The sequence below is a fragment of the Spermophilus citellus genome, assembly GCF_964194105.1.
Source record: "Spermophilus citellus genome assembly, chromosome: 17".
Lineage (NCBI taxonomy): Eukaryota > Metazoa > Chordata > Mammalia > Rodentia > Sciuridae > Spermophilus > Spermophilus citellus.
In genome coordinates, this window is record NC_138199.1 from 13394253 (window position 1) to 13411147 (window position 16895).

General features: G+C 43.1%; 1 protein-coding gene across 2 annotated transcripts; it reads left to right on the forward strand.

Annotated features, from left to right (window-relative positions):
- Window positions 1-4274: 4274 nt before the first annotated feature.
- On the forward strand, window positions 4275-10501 carry AURKB (aurora kinase B). 2 transcript variants are annotated; one of them, XM_081272787.1, is made up of 9 exons: window positions 4275-4343; window positions 4654-4722; window positions 6888-6990; window positions 7096-7147; window positions 7335-7526; window positions 7727-7865; window positions 7967-8115; window positions 8868-9042; window positions 9200-10501. In XM_081272787.1, the coding sequence occupies exons 2-9, from the start codon at window positions 4675-4677 to the stop codon at window positions 9371-9373; spliced, it is 1032 nt and encodes a 343-aa protein (XP_081128913.1). In that variant the 5' UTR covers window positions 4275-4343; window positions 4654-4674; the 3' UTR covers window positions 9374-10501. The 2 variants fall into 2 exon arrangements, with proteins under 2 accessions (XP_081128913.1, XP_081128912.1); XM_081272786.1 differs by having other exon boundaries at window positions 4318-4343; window positions 4630-4722.
- Window positions 10502-16895: the final 6394 nt, after the last annotated feature.

The following is a 16895-nucleotide window of genomic DNA, read 5'->3' on the forward strand; positions in this document are numbered from 1 at the left end:
TACCTTCTGGCTGATTGGTTCATCCTGGGATGATGCATAAATGTCCTATGGTCTGGACCTGGACATGGTCTCAGTTCTCAGTCGTGGTGGCTAGAACTTGTTTGTTCAGGCCTATGGTTTTCACCAAAGACAAACACCTGGGCTATGATAGCCAAGAGCAAACTAAGATAGTGATGCCCTTTGATGTAGGGATGCTCAAGTGAATCTGGATAGGACAAGGATACCCACTTAATTCCACAGCTTTGCCTCAGCTTTATCTTGAAAAGGAAAACTTAGTGGAAAGACCTAAGAGCATCGACAGACTTCCTCAGCAAGAACCTTCCAAAACCTTCTGAGCCTATCTTTAATCTCTGGCAGGGGTTTGTTGGTTGATGATGAAAATTCATATCTTCACATTTTTATTGGAATATTATCAGAAATAAAAGAAACTTGCCAGGCACAGTGGTGCATGCCTGTAATATCAGAGGTTTGGGAGGCTGAGGAAGGAGGATTGTAAGTTCAAAGCCAGTCTCAGCAATTTAGGGAAGCCAGCAATTTAGTGAGACACTGTCTCAAAATAAAAAGAGCTATGATGTGGGGATGTGGTTCAGTGGTTAAACGCCCCTGGGTTCAATCCCTGGAAAAGGAAGGAAGGAAGGGAGGGAGGGAGGGAGGGAGGAAGGGGAACTGAACTGCCAGATCACATGAGCCTGGCCAACATAGAGAGATCCTGTTTCTTAATAAATAAATGAAAGAAACTGACATCCTGGCTTTCCAAACATTGTAGTAATCTAGACATCCTGCCCTGTCCTTTGGAACATAAAACAGTGCTGACCCTTCCTAGTCATGTGAAAGATCAGCCCCTGACAGAAGAACAATGACATCCCCCCTCATCACAACCTTTCATTGCGTCTTGGACAGTAGAATCCACCCCACATCTAACATGATCCAAGAGATGAAAAATCAAGAGAAAAAACAAAAGTTACACCAAGAGGAAATTGCTACTTTATATCATCAGAAACTGGTGAAGTTTTTTGTTTGTTTTGTTTTGTTTTTGTTTTTGTTTTTAAGAACAAAATGGTAACATATTTGCAGGAGAATGGATTTCAAGTGTTCCTGACCAAGGAGAACAGAACACAATTTTAAACAGAATTGTATTTATTGCTGTGGTGATAGATAGGTATATATTCCAAGTGTGGTCCACAGACTGGTGCTACTTTTTTCTTTTTTTCCTCATCCAGGACAAGTGTAGAATTTAAAGTAAGCATTTAGAAACTCTTATAGCATCTGTCAGAGCACTTTTTTATACGTCCTTTTTTTATATGGGCTTGTGAATTTTTTGGGGGGGGGGTGTGCAAGGATTGAGCCCAGGGCCTTATGCATGTAAGACAAGCAGTCTACCAACTGAGCCATATCCCCAGAGTGGGCTTGTAATTTTTATGTTGACTTGTGAGAAATTGAAAATAATCAAGACTGGTCCTTCTCCACAAATCATTTGAGAAGCACTGAGGTAGATAACAGGTTTTATTCATTAATTTGGGCAGACAGGTGGGAAATTGATTTATGAAAAGACGCAAATCTCAATCCTATGCTGGCCCACAAACATTCCTGAAAGGCCCCAAATTGTTCTAATATAATGTGCAGGTAGAAATTTAAAGATTCCAGGGGATAGAGATACTGTATTGGATCTATCAGGCATAATCCACTTCTGTAATCTGTCCCCTGACAGGTTTAAGAAATGTCTTCCTAAAGTAGGTCATGAGGAATACAGTATACTCCAAGTAATAGAACTTTTGTAAAAAATGCTTCCTTAGCTGGTCTCTTTATGCCTAATGAGTTGGTAAAAGAGTTGCAATAAAAATAGAGTCCCTGATCTTGGGAAGTGAGGTTGAGATGACCCTAAGTAAAAAGAGTGTGTACCTTCAGTATCGAAATGGTGTTTCACAAATGGAGTATGATGGCCTTGATTATCAACTCTTTGGAAATGTCTCATCATACACAGATCTCTGACTTTTCAAATTAATCTTGGGCTCCCTAGAACAAACCTGTAGGCCATTGAGGCATACACTTATTTCTACCAGCTTCCTCTTGCTTTTGTAACCGAAAGCTTGATCCTTGTCCTCAGTGCCAATTCCTGCCAATTTAATAATGAGGACAGAGAAAAGGGAAAAGAAGTTTTATTGCTTTGCAAGCAAAAGAGAAACACAGGGGATTCTTGTCCCTGAGGCTGTGATTCTGCCCATCAGGGAAACAGAGGGCTTTTAAAGAAGCTCTTCAAAGGCTGCATTCCAAGTGTGCCCTGACAGGGGGTCCCAGGTGCACTCTGAAGGTGTGTTGAAATTCACTTCTTAGATCCTCTGGCAGATATCTTATTCCTGTGGTGGATGAGTTCAAGGACAATTAATTAGGGGAAGAAAAGAAAACACTTTCTCCCTAATCTTGTTAGGGATAGGGAGAAGAACACGTCTTTTTAAAAAGAAACCTCAGAGCAAAGAGGGCTATATTCAAATGGTAAAGTGGACCACTGTTACACTTTCACCCTAGCAGCTGGGAGAGATGCTGACTTTACCAGCCTCCTTCGCAGCAGTCTTGTGACACAATTCTCACCAACAAGGAACCTATTGAGTGCTTCTCAAAATCTGCTTTTCATAATAAAAGGAACAACCAGGCATGGTGGCACAGGCCAGGCAGGAGGTTGGCAAGTTCAAGGCCAACCTCAGCAATTCAGCTACACCCTAAGCAATTTCGTGAAACATTGTCCCAAAATAAGAAATAGAAGGGCTGGGGTTGTGGCTCAGTGGTAGAGAGCTTGCCTAGCATGTGCGAGGCACTGGGTTCAAGTCTCAGCACTATATATATAAATAAAGGTCTATCAATAATTAATAAAAAATATCTCTAAGAAATAGAGCTGGAGATGTAGATCTGTGATAAAGTGCCCCTGGGTTCAATTTCCAGTACCTAAATAAATAAATAAAAATAAGGAAAAGACCCTATCTTGCAAATAAGGGAAGTGTTAAGAGAATTCTTGAGTACAAAAAAGGCCAATCCAGGTCTCTAACCTTGTTCAGATTACAGACACACAGTACAACTACACTACACAGAATGGGGAGGCAGGTGGTTCCTCCAGGAGAGGAAAAAAAAGGGAAGGCTGCTAGATAGGGCATACACTATAACACTAGGTATTGTTTCATAGAAGGCCCTGTTTTGTTTTTTTTCTTTTTGTAGCCGAGATTGAACCCAAGGGCCTGTACCACTGAACCATATCCTCAGCCCTTTTTATTTTGAGACAGGATCTCAATAAATTGCTTAGGGCCTCACTAAATGCTGAGACTGGCCTTGAGCTTGCAATCCTCCTACCTCACCCTCCAAAGTCACTGGGATTACAGTTATGCACCACCCAGCCAGAGCTAATATGTTTTAATTTAACCCATGAATGAAATTTGAGGGTGAGAAAAGGGTAGGGAGCTGAGGGGAAGAAAAAAAAAAAGCGAGGCAAGAAGCAATGAAAATGAAAATAAACCCAAGCAACGTGCCAGGTATCTGAGGACCAACAGAGAAAGATCCACTGGTGGAAAATTCCTCCTAGGAACATAAAGGACTTATTAGATCAAAATAGTAAATCCATAAGAATAAATAACACACAAAGGGACAGTGTAACAGAGAGCCCAGAAATAGTCAAGAACAATTGATACTCAAACAACCATAGGTTCTGCACCCAAAACTCAACCAATTGTGGATCCAAAAGAAAAAAAAAATCTATACTGAATATGTACAGACTTTTTGCATCATTATTCCCTAACCAATATAGTATTACAACTGTTGACACAGCATTTATATCGTATTAGGTATTTTAAGTAATCTAGAGATGATTTAACCTAGACTTCAGAATGTGTAGGTTCTATGAAAATAAGACGCCATTTGTGTGTGTGTGTGTGTGTGTGTGTGTGTAGGGTGTCCAGGAACCAATCACCCACAAATAACTAGAGACGACTGAATACACGATGATTTTTATTATTAAGGGCAGCATTTCAAACTGTTGGGAACAGGGTAGTTTGTTTTAACCAATGGCGTTGGCATAATTGGCTCTCTCCATCTGATAGAAAACAAAGACTCTAGTTCCTACAGAAAGGTAAATCCCGGTATTTAAAATTTTTTAAATGAAAGAAAACGTCTGGGGAAACTTTGCTAAGCTCTAACCCAGCGCGCGGTAGCTCGCTCATTGGCTGCTCACGCCTACGTCACAGGACGGATGTAGCCAATGGGGCCGGAGCGGGAGATTTGAAAGTGCCTCGGCAAAGCTGCGACCAGGCAGATTCAGTAGTTTTTGCGGACGACGGGGACAGTAGCTGTGCCACGGGCTCCGGGTGAGCTGCTTTCCTTTCGCGGGCCCTGAGCTGGGAGAGGGCAGGTGATGAGGCAGATCAGGCGGTCCGTTGGTGGGCCCGCGCGCACTCCGCCAGGCTGCTGAGCGTTCAAGGATAGAGAGAGGGTCCGGAAAGTGGGTGGGACAGAGAGCAGGGCGGGGGCGCTGAGAGCGGAGCCCAGAAGCCTAAAGGCAGACCTCCCTTCCCCCAGCCCAGGCTAGCATTTCCGGTTAGATGGTCCGACCTCTCTCTTTTCCTCTCTCACTCTTTTCTCTGCTTTTCACAGCTCTGTTTTCCCTTCTCCACCCAGCTCTCCTCCTACTTTCTAAGGATGGCCCAGAAGGAGAATGCCTACCCCTGGCCTTACGGCCGGCAGACGGTAAGGCCCTTTCCACCTTTCCAGCCACTTCCCCACCCCCCATTCACACTCCGGGCTAGGAGAGTTCCTACTTGGAGAGTTCAAGTCCTGCAGAGGGCGATCCTCTAAGCCCTTTTCTTCCCTGTTGAGCTCCTACCTATGAGCCCCAAGAGTTTGCTGCATGCAGGAACTGATCTGGTCATTTGCAGCCAAATGTTGTCAACTTCAATAGTGACTCTCTCACCCCTTGAGGATTTTTGTAGAGCCGAGCCTACTTGTCACAGGAAAATTATATCTGGGCCTGAACAGGCAAGGTTTGGTCTGCGGGCCATGATTCCCCGTCCTCATCCAGAAAAAATAAACTGGGCAGAGAATTGACTCTGGAGGAACAGATATAATTATTGTTTAAAATGTCCAGTCTAAAAATAATACTTTGGAATTTATTTTCAATAATTGGGATTGAACCCATGGCCTCAGTGTATGCTAGGAAAGCACTCTATCACTGAACTACTTCCCCAGCCCTTGAATTTGCTTTAATGACAGGTATGAAGTAAGGATCCAAATAGATTTATTTTCCAGTTATCCAAATATCTTTCATTGAAGAGTCTGCCCTCTGATTTTATTTTTTTGTTTGTTTGTTTTTTGATACCAAAAATGAAACATAAGAGGACTTTATACCACTGAGCTACTTCCCCAGCCCTTTTTATTTTTTGTTATATATGACAGCAGAATGCATTTCAATTTATAGTACACAATTTTTCATGTCTTTGGTTGTACGCAAAGTAGAGTCACATCATTTGTGACTCCATACATGTACTTAGGGTAATTCCCCCTGTCCCTTTAATTTTGAGATAAACGGAGTCTTACTAACTTGCTGGGGTTGGCCTTGAACTTGTGATCCTATAGGTATAGCCTTCTAAGTCACTGGGATTAGAGGTGTGCGTACAGCCAAATCCTGCTTACCCTTTGATTTGAAATGTCATATATTATTTCCATGTAGATGTGAAAATAGTCTATTTCTGGACTATATTGTGTATAGTATAGATTGACAAATAACCAACTATCAGCTTTGTTATTTGTCAATCTATACTAATATCACTGGGAACAGACTTTTAGAGGCACTGGGGGCTTTCTTCTCTTGGCTGAAGAAGGAAAGAGTCCTGCACAGGCTTTGCTCCCTGGTGTTGGAACTTGGCATCCTAGAGAGTCCGTGTGTTCCCTTGCCACCTGCTTATTCCCTCATGGAATACAAAGTCAGGCTCACAAGAGTGGAGTCTGAAAGAGAAACCATTGTCACTTTTGCCTTGGTCATTCCCAAAATAAAGTGTGTCTCTGACAAGTTAAAAGTGAAGAAGTGGTCCAAGGCCATCGGAATAGACCATGGTGTCTCTAAAGCCTATTGTAGAGAATTACATACTGATGTTTGCTGCAACATTCAAGTCTTCAAGGATCTTATTCAAGCCTTAATGGTCTGAGCTTTTTAAAGGACTTTGAGAAAGCCTCTGTGTTAAATTCATTGAATTGTGGATGTTCATTGACCCAGCCCTCTGCTGGATTGGAGGCTGGGTGAATGCGTGTGTTGATACAGACAGGACTATACAGGTTGGACAGTTTTGTGCTTCAGAAAGTAATGTGGACCAAAACCAAAAAGGTGAAATGTTTGATGTTAATCTTAGATTGTTTATTAGTAATTATTTATTTTTAGTTAGTTTTCAATCAATATTTATATGTGGTGCTGAGAATCAAACCCAGTGCCTTACACATGCTAGGCAAGTGCTCTACCACTGTGCTATGAGTCCAGTGCTTTAGTAACCCATTTTTTTTTTTTTTTAAAGAGAGAGTGAGAGAGGAGAGAGAGAGAATTTTTAATATTTATTTTTTAGTTCTCGGCAGACACAACATCTTTGTTGGTATGTGGTGCTGAGGCTCGAACCCGGGCCGCACGCATGCCAGGCGAGTGCGCTACTGCTTGAGCCACATCCCCAGCCCAGTAACCCATTTTAATGTGCAGCAATAAATAGAATCTTGAAACTACGGAGCCAGATTGTAGTTATCAGTCTTTTTCTTTGAACTAGGGTGGAAGGGTGGGTGGCTCTTTAGCAAGTAGATGAAATGCTGCTTGCAGCACATTCCAGCCTGGTCTCCAGGACAAAGGCACCCTCAGAGCTACCCCTGCTCCTTCTCAGTCTCAATCGGGCCTGAACACCCTACCCCAGAGGGTCCTCCGGAAGGAGCCTGCCACCCCATCTGCACTTGTCCTCATGAGTCGCCCCAACGGCCTGCCCACAGGTAACTGGGAAAAGGGGAAGAAGAGTGACCCCAGGGGTTAGATCTGGGAGGGTTTAGGGATGAGAATATGAAAAGAGGGCCTCAACTTACCTGCTCTCTCCTTAGCTGCCCATGGCCAGAAGGTCGGAGAAAATAGCATTGGCGTACACAACTCCAGGTAAGTTCTCAAGCCTGGGGGTGGAGGGTGGGATGAGATAGTGAAGAGGCAGGAAATGGGGGAAGTAAAACCTAAAGGCTGGAGGTGTAGTGATGAAGAGAATGGGGTTGAGGGAGGGAGGGAAAGCATACACCTTAGAGGGTAGACAAGTGAGCACTGAGCTGCCTGCCCCCCCACTTTCTAATAGACAGCCCCTCACAATCAACGACTTTGAGATTGGGCGTCCTCTGGGCAAAGGCAAATTTGGAAATGTGTACTTGGCTCGAGAGAAGAAAAGTCATTTCATTGTGGCACTCAAGGTCCTCTTCAAGTCCCAGATCGAGAAGGAAGGTGTGGAACACCAGCTGCGCAGGGAGATCGAGATCCAGGCCCATCTGCAGTATGTTCCCACCTCGGAACCTAACCCCATTTGTGCCCTTACCCCAGATTGCTGTCTCTTAGCTGTGACCAGTGAGCCCCCTTTAGTTCTCAGTGTGGGCCAGCTATCCCAGCTCCCCCTATCTACTCCTATCCCTGGACCATGTGTGACCCTAGTTCAACCCATTGGGTCCTGCCTTCTTACCGGTTCTCTTCTTGCAGGCATCCCAACATCTTGCGGCTCTACAACTATTTTTATGATCGGAGGAGGATCTACTTGATTCTGGAGTATGCCCCCCGGGGAGAGCTCTACAAGGAGCTACAGAAGTGCCGCACTTTTGATGAGCAACGAACAGCCACGGTCGGGGCGGGTGGGCACCTGGGACTTCAGCCAGGGGTTTGGAGGCTGGGGATATGTGGCTTATAGCTGGAGGCCTAACTGCCTGTTGTTGACCCTCTCAGATCATGGAGGAGTTGGCGGATGCTCTGATATACTGCCATGGGAAAAAGGTGATTCACAGAGATATAAAGCCAGAAAATCTGCTTTTAGGGCTCCAAGGTGAGCTGAAGATTGCGGACTTTGGCTGGTCGGTGCACGCTCCCTCTCTGAGGTATGATGGCTGGGGCAAGGGTTGGGGGAGCCCTGCATAAGGCTGCAGCATTCTACATAAAACCCCTTCAAATCTTATTACCCAGATGTTGGGATTTGTCCTCACATAACAGACTCAGACAGTTTGGTTGTCCCTGTGACAAAGGTTTTCTACTTGATATATTGGGACCCTTTTGCCATATCACTGAGAAAACTCTCAAACATGTTTTAGGGCCTTACAAATACTATGAGCTACATTTCCAGTCCTTTTTATTTTTTATTTTGAGGTAGAATCTCACTCAATTGCTCAGGACCTTGCTAAATTGTCAAGTCTGGCCTTGAATTTCCCATCCTCCTACCTTAGCCTCCTGAGTCAGTGGGATTGCAGTCCTGCGCCACCATGCCTGACTATCCATTGTCATTGTTCCTGGTTTCATGGTATTGCATAGTAGAGATGTAACCTCAGTTATTTAAGCAGAACATTCTTGGTGGGCATTAGAGATGTCTCCAATTTTTCTTTAATTGCAAGATAAGTATTGCTTTTATGTCCAATTATTTTATTAGGATACATCTCTTAGTGTGGCAATGAGGGGCAGTGGGTAGGCCAACCTATGGTGCTTTGGTTTATTTCATCACCCAGCTCTACCCAGTGTTGCTATCTGGTTTGACTGGAACACTCTCCTGGTGCATCTGGGTGACAGTTGGTACCCAGCCATCAGGGAGAGGAAAGTCTGTCTGACCTGAGACTCATGCCCGCTTTCTTCATCCCCCCAGGAGGAAGACAATGTGTGGTACCCTGGACTACCTGCCCCCAGAGATGATTGAGGGGCGCACACACAATGAGAAGGTAGATCTCTGGTGCATCGGGATACTCTGCTATGAGCTGCTGGTGGGGAACCCACCCTTCGAGAGTGCCTCACACAATGAGACCTATCGGAGGATCGTCAAGGTAAGAGGGCTGCCTGGGGCTCTGTCAGCTTCAGAGGCTGGGACTGACAGTAGACAGAATGGATGTGCTCGGCCCTGCGCAAGTCTCTGAATAGAGTAGGTAATCAAGGAAAGTAACCATGGTGACAAATGCCATCTTTCTTTCTCCACACTTGCAGGTGGACCTGAAGTTCCCTCCTTCTATGCCCGCAGGGGCCCAGGACCTCATCTGCAAGCTGCTCAAACATAACCCCTCTGAAAGGCTGCCCCTGGCCCAGGTCTCAGCTCACCCTTGGGTCCGGGCCCATTCGCGGAGGGTGCTGCCTCCCTCTGCCCCTCGTTCTGTCCCCTGATCATCTCTGTCATTTACTTGGTTGTATCTGTTTGTATGTCTGTGTATGTTCAGGGGGAGGAAGGAGTCCTAGCCTGTACCCTTATCTGTCTTCTACCTCCTTTTTATTTAATAAAGGCTGGAGCTTTTTTGTACTGATGAATGTAGAGGTTCTGGGTGGAGGCTTTGCTGTGGAGGAAGCTGTCCCTTAGGGCAAGGAGGGAGCACCTATCCTGGGTGGTAGGGAGTGACACTGCATCATTATCTCTGGTAACTTCCCTCCCTCCCAGCTCCCAGCCACCCCCACACACCCACTTCTTGGCCCTACTTTGATTCGAAGAACATGGGGGTAATTAGGGGACCTTAGCTCCCCACTGCTACACTTGATCTCTACCTGCCTTTTCCTGACTTGTAGTGTTTTCCTCTCCTGGCTCATTCATTGCCAACTTAGGAGTGAACTGAGTATGTCTGTAACCTATTATTTGTCAGTTTTTGTTTGTTTTACTGTGCTGGCTATGTCTCGTATAGGAATGAATAGAAGCAATATACGTTTTTTGTTTGTTGACAGTGCTGGGGATGAAAACCAGGGACTTGAGCCTCCTAGGCAAGTCCTCTACCACTGAGCTAGTCCTTGCCATAGGGTTTTGTTTGTTTTGTTTTTGTTTTTTTTGAGACAAGGTCTGGCTCTGCTGTCCAAGCTGGCCTTAAACTCCTGGGCTCAGGCAATCCTCTGCTCCAGCCTCCTAAGTAGCTGGGACTTATAGGGCTTAACTCTGCCCAGTTATTTTTTTAGGTTTTTAATAGACAATCCTTCATCAGGAAGGAAGGTCTAGTCTACTCTAGTTCACTAGTGATCTTTTCTTTAAAGCAGATTTTCTATATCATGAGTCAGAGTTGACTTTTTCCCTCTTTTTATTGATGCATTATAATTATATATAACAGAGGGATTTGTTATAATATATAAATACGTACACACAATAAAACAGTATAATTTTAATCAATTTTATTCCCCAATATCGCCTCTTTCCCACCTCTCCCTCCCCCTGATCCCCTTATTCTTTTCTCCTAATCTCCCTTCCATTTTTTTTTAAATTTGTTCTAATTAGTTCTATATAACAGTAGAATGCATTTTGACACATTGTACACAAATGGAGCACGGCTTCTCATTCCTCGGGCTATACAGGGTGCAGAGTCACACCAGTAGTGTAATACCTGTATATAGGGTATAATGTCTGTCTTATTCTGCCATCCTTTCCATCCCCACGGCCCTACCCCTCCCCACACTTACCTCTGCACAATCCAAAATTCTTTCTTTCTTCCTTATCCCGCCCCTAGAGTTGAGTTTCATCAAATGCTTTCTCTGCATATATTGATTATTTGCTTTTTTTGACCCATGTGATGAATGCCTCAATAAATTTTCTTATTTTTATTTTATCCTAATTATGCATGCTATCTTGGATGATTCCTAGGGCTGCTATTATAAATGACTTAAACTTGATGGTTTAAAGCAATAAAAATTTATTCTCTCACAGTTCTGGAAGCCCTTGGCCTGAAATCAAGATGTCAGGGGTATCCTGCTCTCTCTGAAGGCTCTAGAGAGAATCTTTCTTTGCCACTTTCAGCATCAGATGATTCCAGCATTTCTTTATAACTCTGGTCTCTGTCTCCATCTTCACATGGCCTTCCCTCTCCTCTTCTCTCTCTCTCCTCTGTGCCTTTTTTAAAAATTGTATTTAGGGCTGGGGATGTGGCTCAAGCGGTAGCGCGCTCGCCTGGCATCCGTGCGGCCCGGGTTCGATCCTCAGCACCACATACAAAACAAAGATGTTGTGTCTGCTGATAACTAAAAAAATAAATATTAAAATTCTCCAAAAAAATAAATAAATAAATATTATATTTAGTTGTAAATGGACACAGTGCTTTTATTTATTCTTTATGTAATGCTGAGGATTGAACCCAGTGCCTCCCATGTGCTAGGCAACAGCTCTGCCACTGAACCACAATGCCAGCCCCTCTTCTGTGCCTTTTAAGAAGACAAGTCATTTGACTTAGGGCTTTCCCAGATAATCCAAGGTGATTTCACCTTAAGACCTTTAATTATATCTCCTGAGACCCGTTTTCCCCTCAAAATGTCACATTTATAAATTCTTGGGATTAGGATGTAGACATGTGTTTATGGGAACACTATGTAATCCATTATACATGCTAATAGATTAGAACAAATGAATGATATGCCAAAGATTCTCTTATTTTTAAGAAATTTTCCCGGGCTGGGGTTGTGGCTCAGTCGTAGAGCGCTCACCTAGCACGCGTAAGGCCCTGGGTTCAATCTTCAGCACCACATATAAATTAAAAAAAAAAGATCCATTTACAACTAAAAATACTAATAAATAAATAAATAAACAAAATAAAGGTATTGTCTCAACTACAACTAAAAAAAAATATGAAAAGAAATCTTCCTATTTCCATCTCAGAGACTGGTAATTTCAAGTCTTTTCACTATTTTGCTTTGCTTTTGGCATTTACTATAAGCAGATGCTTCTCAATTTACTGGGGTTAGTTACATCCTGATAGACTCATCAGAAGTCAAAAAAAATTGTAAGCTGAAAAATGCCTTTAATTGTAACCTATATGAAACATCAATAGTGTGCCCAGCCACTTTAACTGAGAAAACTTACTTTAGCCTACAGTTCAGCAAAATCCTCTGACACAGACCTATTTTATAACAAAGTGTTAAATAATCCATAATTTGCTGAATACTGAAAGTGAAAAATATTTATATTGGAACACTTTGGCACCATCAAAAAATTGGAAGTCAGGCCATTGTGAGACATCTGTATTTCTAAATCACATGCTTCTGTTGTTTCTTAAGTTTTCACTTTTAGACATTACCTATTATTTTCTCATTATAAAATTTTGGGGTTGGAGGAAGAGCTCAGTGGTAAGCTAAGCACAGGCCTTGGGCTGAATCCCCATCGTTGGGAAATAAAAAAAGATTTTATTCTTTCATCCCACTACCACCATCCATGTGTACATTTTCTGTCACAACAGCCTTCTGATGTAGTTACATCGTAATTTTGGTTAGATTTATTCATTTGACAATAGTTACTGAGTACATTCTATGTTCTAGGCACTATTCTAGAGGCTAAGAGTGAAACAATGGATAAAAGAAGAAATTGGGGACAGAGCTCAGTGGTAGAGTGCTGGTCTAGCATGCTCCAGACCCTGGGTTCAATCCTCAGAAATGCAAAAACTAATAATAATCCTTTGCTCACAAAGCTTACATATTTAAAGGGCAAATGCCCAGTGTTTATATCATCACTAAGAAGTTAACAGGCTGACACAAGCAGCATTATATTGTTGACCATCCCTGAAAGTCAGTTATCTGGTTATCATTTGGTCAGTAAATATATTACTAATCTATCTACAAAAATCTCCCCCAGTCTAAGCACCTAAAGCTATACATATTCATCAAAATATTCCCTAGAGGTGGGCACCTGTAATCCCAGGAGTTTGGGAACCTGAGGCAGGAGGATCGCCAGTTCAAAGCCATCAGCAATTTAACAAGGCCCTCAGCAACTCAGTGAGAACCTTCTTGTCTCTATATTAAATACAAAATAGGGCTGGGGGTCTGGCTCAGTAGTCAAGTGCTCCTGGGTTCAACTCCTGGTACCCCAAAAAAGCAAAATATTTCACTGTACCACACAGGCCTAAAATATAGTGTATTTTGTTATTATTCAGTTCTCAATATTCTTTGCTGACTATTGCCAGTTCCACTGATTCTGGAATGTTTGAAAGGTGTTTTAAATATTCTAGACACAGGAGACTAACCCACCCCCCACCCCCCCTGCTTTGTGCTCTATTCCCATTTTCCTTTACCCTCTCTACCAAGTCCCTTTAGCAGATGCCCTGTTCTTGCTACTCCTCATCTCCATGTACCCTGGGACCTCCTTCTCCAAAGCTTGGATTTCAGCCCAGGATTGTCTCATTATTATTTTTTTTAATTTACATAAATTAAACAAGTGGATTCTCTTATGGGTGCTATGAATAAGATAAAATTCCACTTTTCCAAATATCCTAATATCAGAAACATAATATCAATCGGTTTGGTAACATCTTTCTAGCCCTCTTTCTTTGTATTTATATTCATACCTATATACTTCCAGAAGACAGCATATTTTTAAAGGTTTTATTCATTTTATCATATCACCCAAAAACTTTCATACAGAGATGACTGCAAATTAAGACAGCATATTTTTAGCACATGGGGACTTCTTTTATGTAAGTTGCATTGCACTGTATGTAATTTTTGTCACTTGCTTTTTGCCAATTTTATCTTAGAAGGTCTTGACAGTTTGGGTACATGTACTTTTTTTTTTTAACATTTACTTTTTAGTTTTCAGGGGATACAATATCTTTGTTTGTATATGGTGCTGAGGATCAAAACTGCGTCGCAGGCATGCCAGGCAAGCGTGCTACTGCTTGAGCCACCTCCCCAGCCCTGTACTTTGTTTTTAAAAATTGCTACACTACAGTACTTAATGTGGATATTCCTAGGTTTTTAAGTTGTAAACTTGGAGTCCCTCCCCAAACTCCCAAGGTCTGGGGAACCTAGGGTCACTCTATCAATGAAGTAACTACATCCCTAATCCTTTTTTAAATTTTGAGACAGACTATCTCTAAATTGCCCTGGCTGGCTTTGGTGATCCTCCCACCTCAGGCTCCCAAATAGCTAGGATTACAAATAAGCACCACCTCACCCAAGCTATTCTAGGTTTTCTTTTTTTAAAGAAGCTACTCTATTGATGACATGTAGATTTTTTTCTTGTTTTTTTTTTTTTTTTTTGGTGGGGGGGGTTTTACTGAACTCAGGGGCACTTGACCACTGAGCCACATCCCAAGCCCTATTTTGTATTTTATTTAGAGACAGGGTCTCACTGAGTTGCTTAGTGCACTTTTGCTGAGGCTGGCTTTGAACTCATGATCTTCCTGCCTCAGCCTCCTGAGCTGCTGGAATTACAGGTCTGTGCTATCATGCCTAGCTATATAGATTATTTTCAAAGCTTTGCCCTCTGGCCAGTGTCTGTTGCTTGTACCTATGTAAGGACTTCTTTAGGGCACAACTAGAGAAAGGCATGGCAATTCTAGGTTGTAGGCTACCCGCAGAGCTAAGTACTCAGTAGATATTGCCAAATTGCCATCTAAAGTGGGACAGCTTGCACTCCCATCAGCAGTAATGGAGGGTACCCATTTTCCTACACCGGTAGCACTAATACTCCTACAAACTTCCCCATTTCGGGAGGGTGGCTTTTCACTCCTCAAGATCCCAGAGCTCCTCGCAGGCCCCGTTCTTATGAGTACCCTTTACACTCCAGAAACAGCAGGAACAGACAGGGTTTTTTCCTATTCTAATCACCAGCTCTCAAGAGTGTTATTGCCTCCTAATTCTCACCTTTGTCAGGAAACCCCTACAGGTGTGCTCTGAACCCAGACCTCACTATTTGATAGTTTCATTCCAGCAATTGTCCCCTTTCTCTTTTCAACCATTAATCTATCCTTCCTTCCTTCCTTCCTTCCTTCCTTCCTTCCTTCCTTCCTTCCTTCTTTCTTTCTTTCTTTCTTTCTTTCTTTCTTTCTTTCTTTCTTTCTTGATGATTCTTATCACCATATAAACATCTGGTATCAAAAGAATAGGGACAGGGCTGGGGATGTGGCTCAAGCGGTAGCGCGCTCGCCTGGCATGCGTGCGGCCCGGGTTCGATCCTCAGCACCACATACAAACAAAGATGTTGTGCAGAGAACTAAAAAATAAATATTAAAAAAATTATTTCTCTCTCTCTCTCCTCTCTCTCTTTAAAAAAAAAAAAAAAAAAAAGAATAGGGACAGGGGATGTAGCTCAGTGGTAGGAGCACTTACCTAGTTAGCATGTGTGAAAACCAGGGTTCAATCCCCAACAGAGCAGGAGAAAGTTTGTTTGACCTTCACATCCTCCAATATCTTTGATTTTCTGGGCTCTGCTCACAGCATAATGGTCTACATTGACTTCTTTACCACTCATTCACCATGGCCTATGTCCATCCCCTCATTCCCAAACCTCTACCCATCAGTAACCAACATTGCTCCAGCCAAATCTGATGGGCCCTTTCAGACTCCACCTCCCAGCCATATTCAACATGAATGACGTTCTCTTCTAGAAATACCCTGTTCCTCACCCTCTGCTTCCAGGGTATTGCTCTAAATCCCTTGAGCTGGGTCCTCTTCTGAGCCCTGATGTTCCACTGGGTTGTTTTTTGTTCCCCAGCTATACTTATTAATCTCATTTCATGGCATGGCTTTCAGTACAACTTCCACATTTTTATATCTCACCTTGACCTCCCTACCCTGCTGGATATTGACATTTTGGCATCTCCACTTAATGTGTCTGATGGGCTTCACAAAGATGGCATGTATGTGGGGCTGGGGTAGTAGCTCAGTGGTAGAGTGCTTGCCTAGCACGTGTGAGGCACTGGGTTCAATCCTCAGCACCACATACAAATAAATAGATAAAATAAAGGCATTGTGTCCATCTACAACTAAAAAAAAAAAAAAAAAAAAAAAAGTTGGCGTGTATAAAATAGTACTCTTAACAGTTTCTGTGGTACACAAAAATCCCAGCAACTCAGGAGGCTGAGACAGGAGGATCACAAGTTGGAGACCAGCCTCAGCAACTTAGTGGGACATTGTCTCAAAAAAAAGTGGGGCTGGGCATGGTGGCTCATGCTTGTCATCCCAGTGGCTCGGGAGGCTGGGGAGGCTGAAGCAACTCAGTGAGACCCTGTCTCTAAATGAAATACAAAATAGGGCTGGGGGTGTGGCTTATTGGTTGAGTCAGTGTCCCTGAGCTCGATTTCCGGCACCCTCCCCAAAAGGGGGGTTTGTAGTTTTGATTCATCATTCCCTTCCTCCAAAATATCACATCTTTCCCCTAGTAGTCAATAGCACCATTACTCATCCAGTTGCTCAGATCAAAAACCTTGGATTCATCCCTAATTTCTCTTTTTCTTTTTGCGGTGCTGGGGATCAAATCCACAGCCTCATATATGAAAGTCAAATGCTGTTCTACTGAGCCATGTTCCCCAGCGCCATCTTGTTTCTCTTTTGTGTTTCCCTACTCCACCTTCCAGATCTTTCCACTGCTAGTCAAATCTACCAAGTCTTGGCTCCACTTTCTTTGGATCAAACCCAGATATACTCTACCACTGAACTATATCCCCAGCTCTTTTTATTCTGTTTTTTTGTTTTGTTTTGTTTTGGTACTGGGGTTTGGGAATTGAACCCAGAGGCACTTAACCACTGAGCCCCATCCCCAGTCCTTTTTATTTTTATTTTGAGACAGGGTCTCACTAAGTTGCTGGGGGGCCTTGCTAAGGTGCTGAGGCTAGTCTCAAACTTTCCCTCCTCCTGCCTCAGCCTTCCAAGTTGCTGGGATTACAGGCATGGACCACCATGCCCACCTTTTTATTCTTTGAGATGGTCTTACATTATCACCCAGGCTGGTCTTGAA

Bases quoted from the DNA above. Each gene is read 5' to 3' on its own strand.
- AURKB (XM_081272787.1), top strand. From the start codon at position 4,675: ATGGCCCAGAAGGAGAATGCCTACCCCTGGCCTTACGGCCGGCAGACG. The intron at 4,723-6,887 runs GTAAGGCCCTTT...GCTCCTTCTCAG, and splicing joins GGCCTTACGGCCGGCAGACG to TCTCAATCGGGCCTGAACAC. The intron at 6,991-7,095 runs GTAACTGGGAAA...CTCTCTCCTTAG, and splicing joins CCCCAACGGCCTGCCCACAG to CTGCCCATGGCCAGAAGGTC.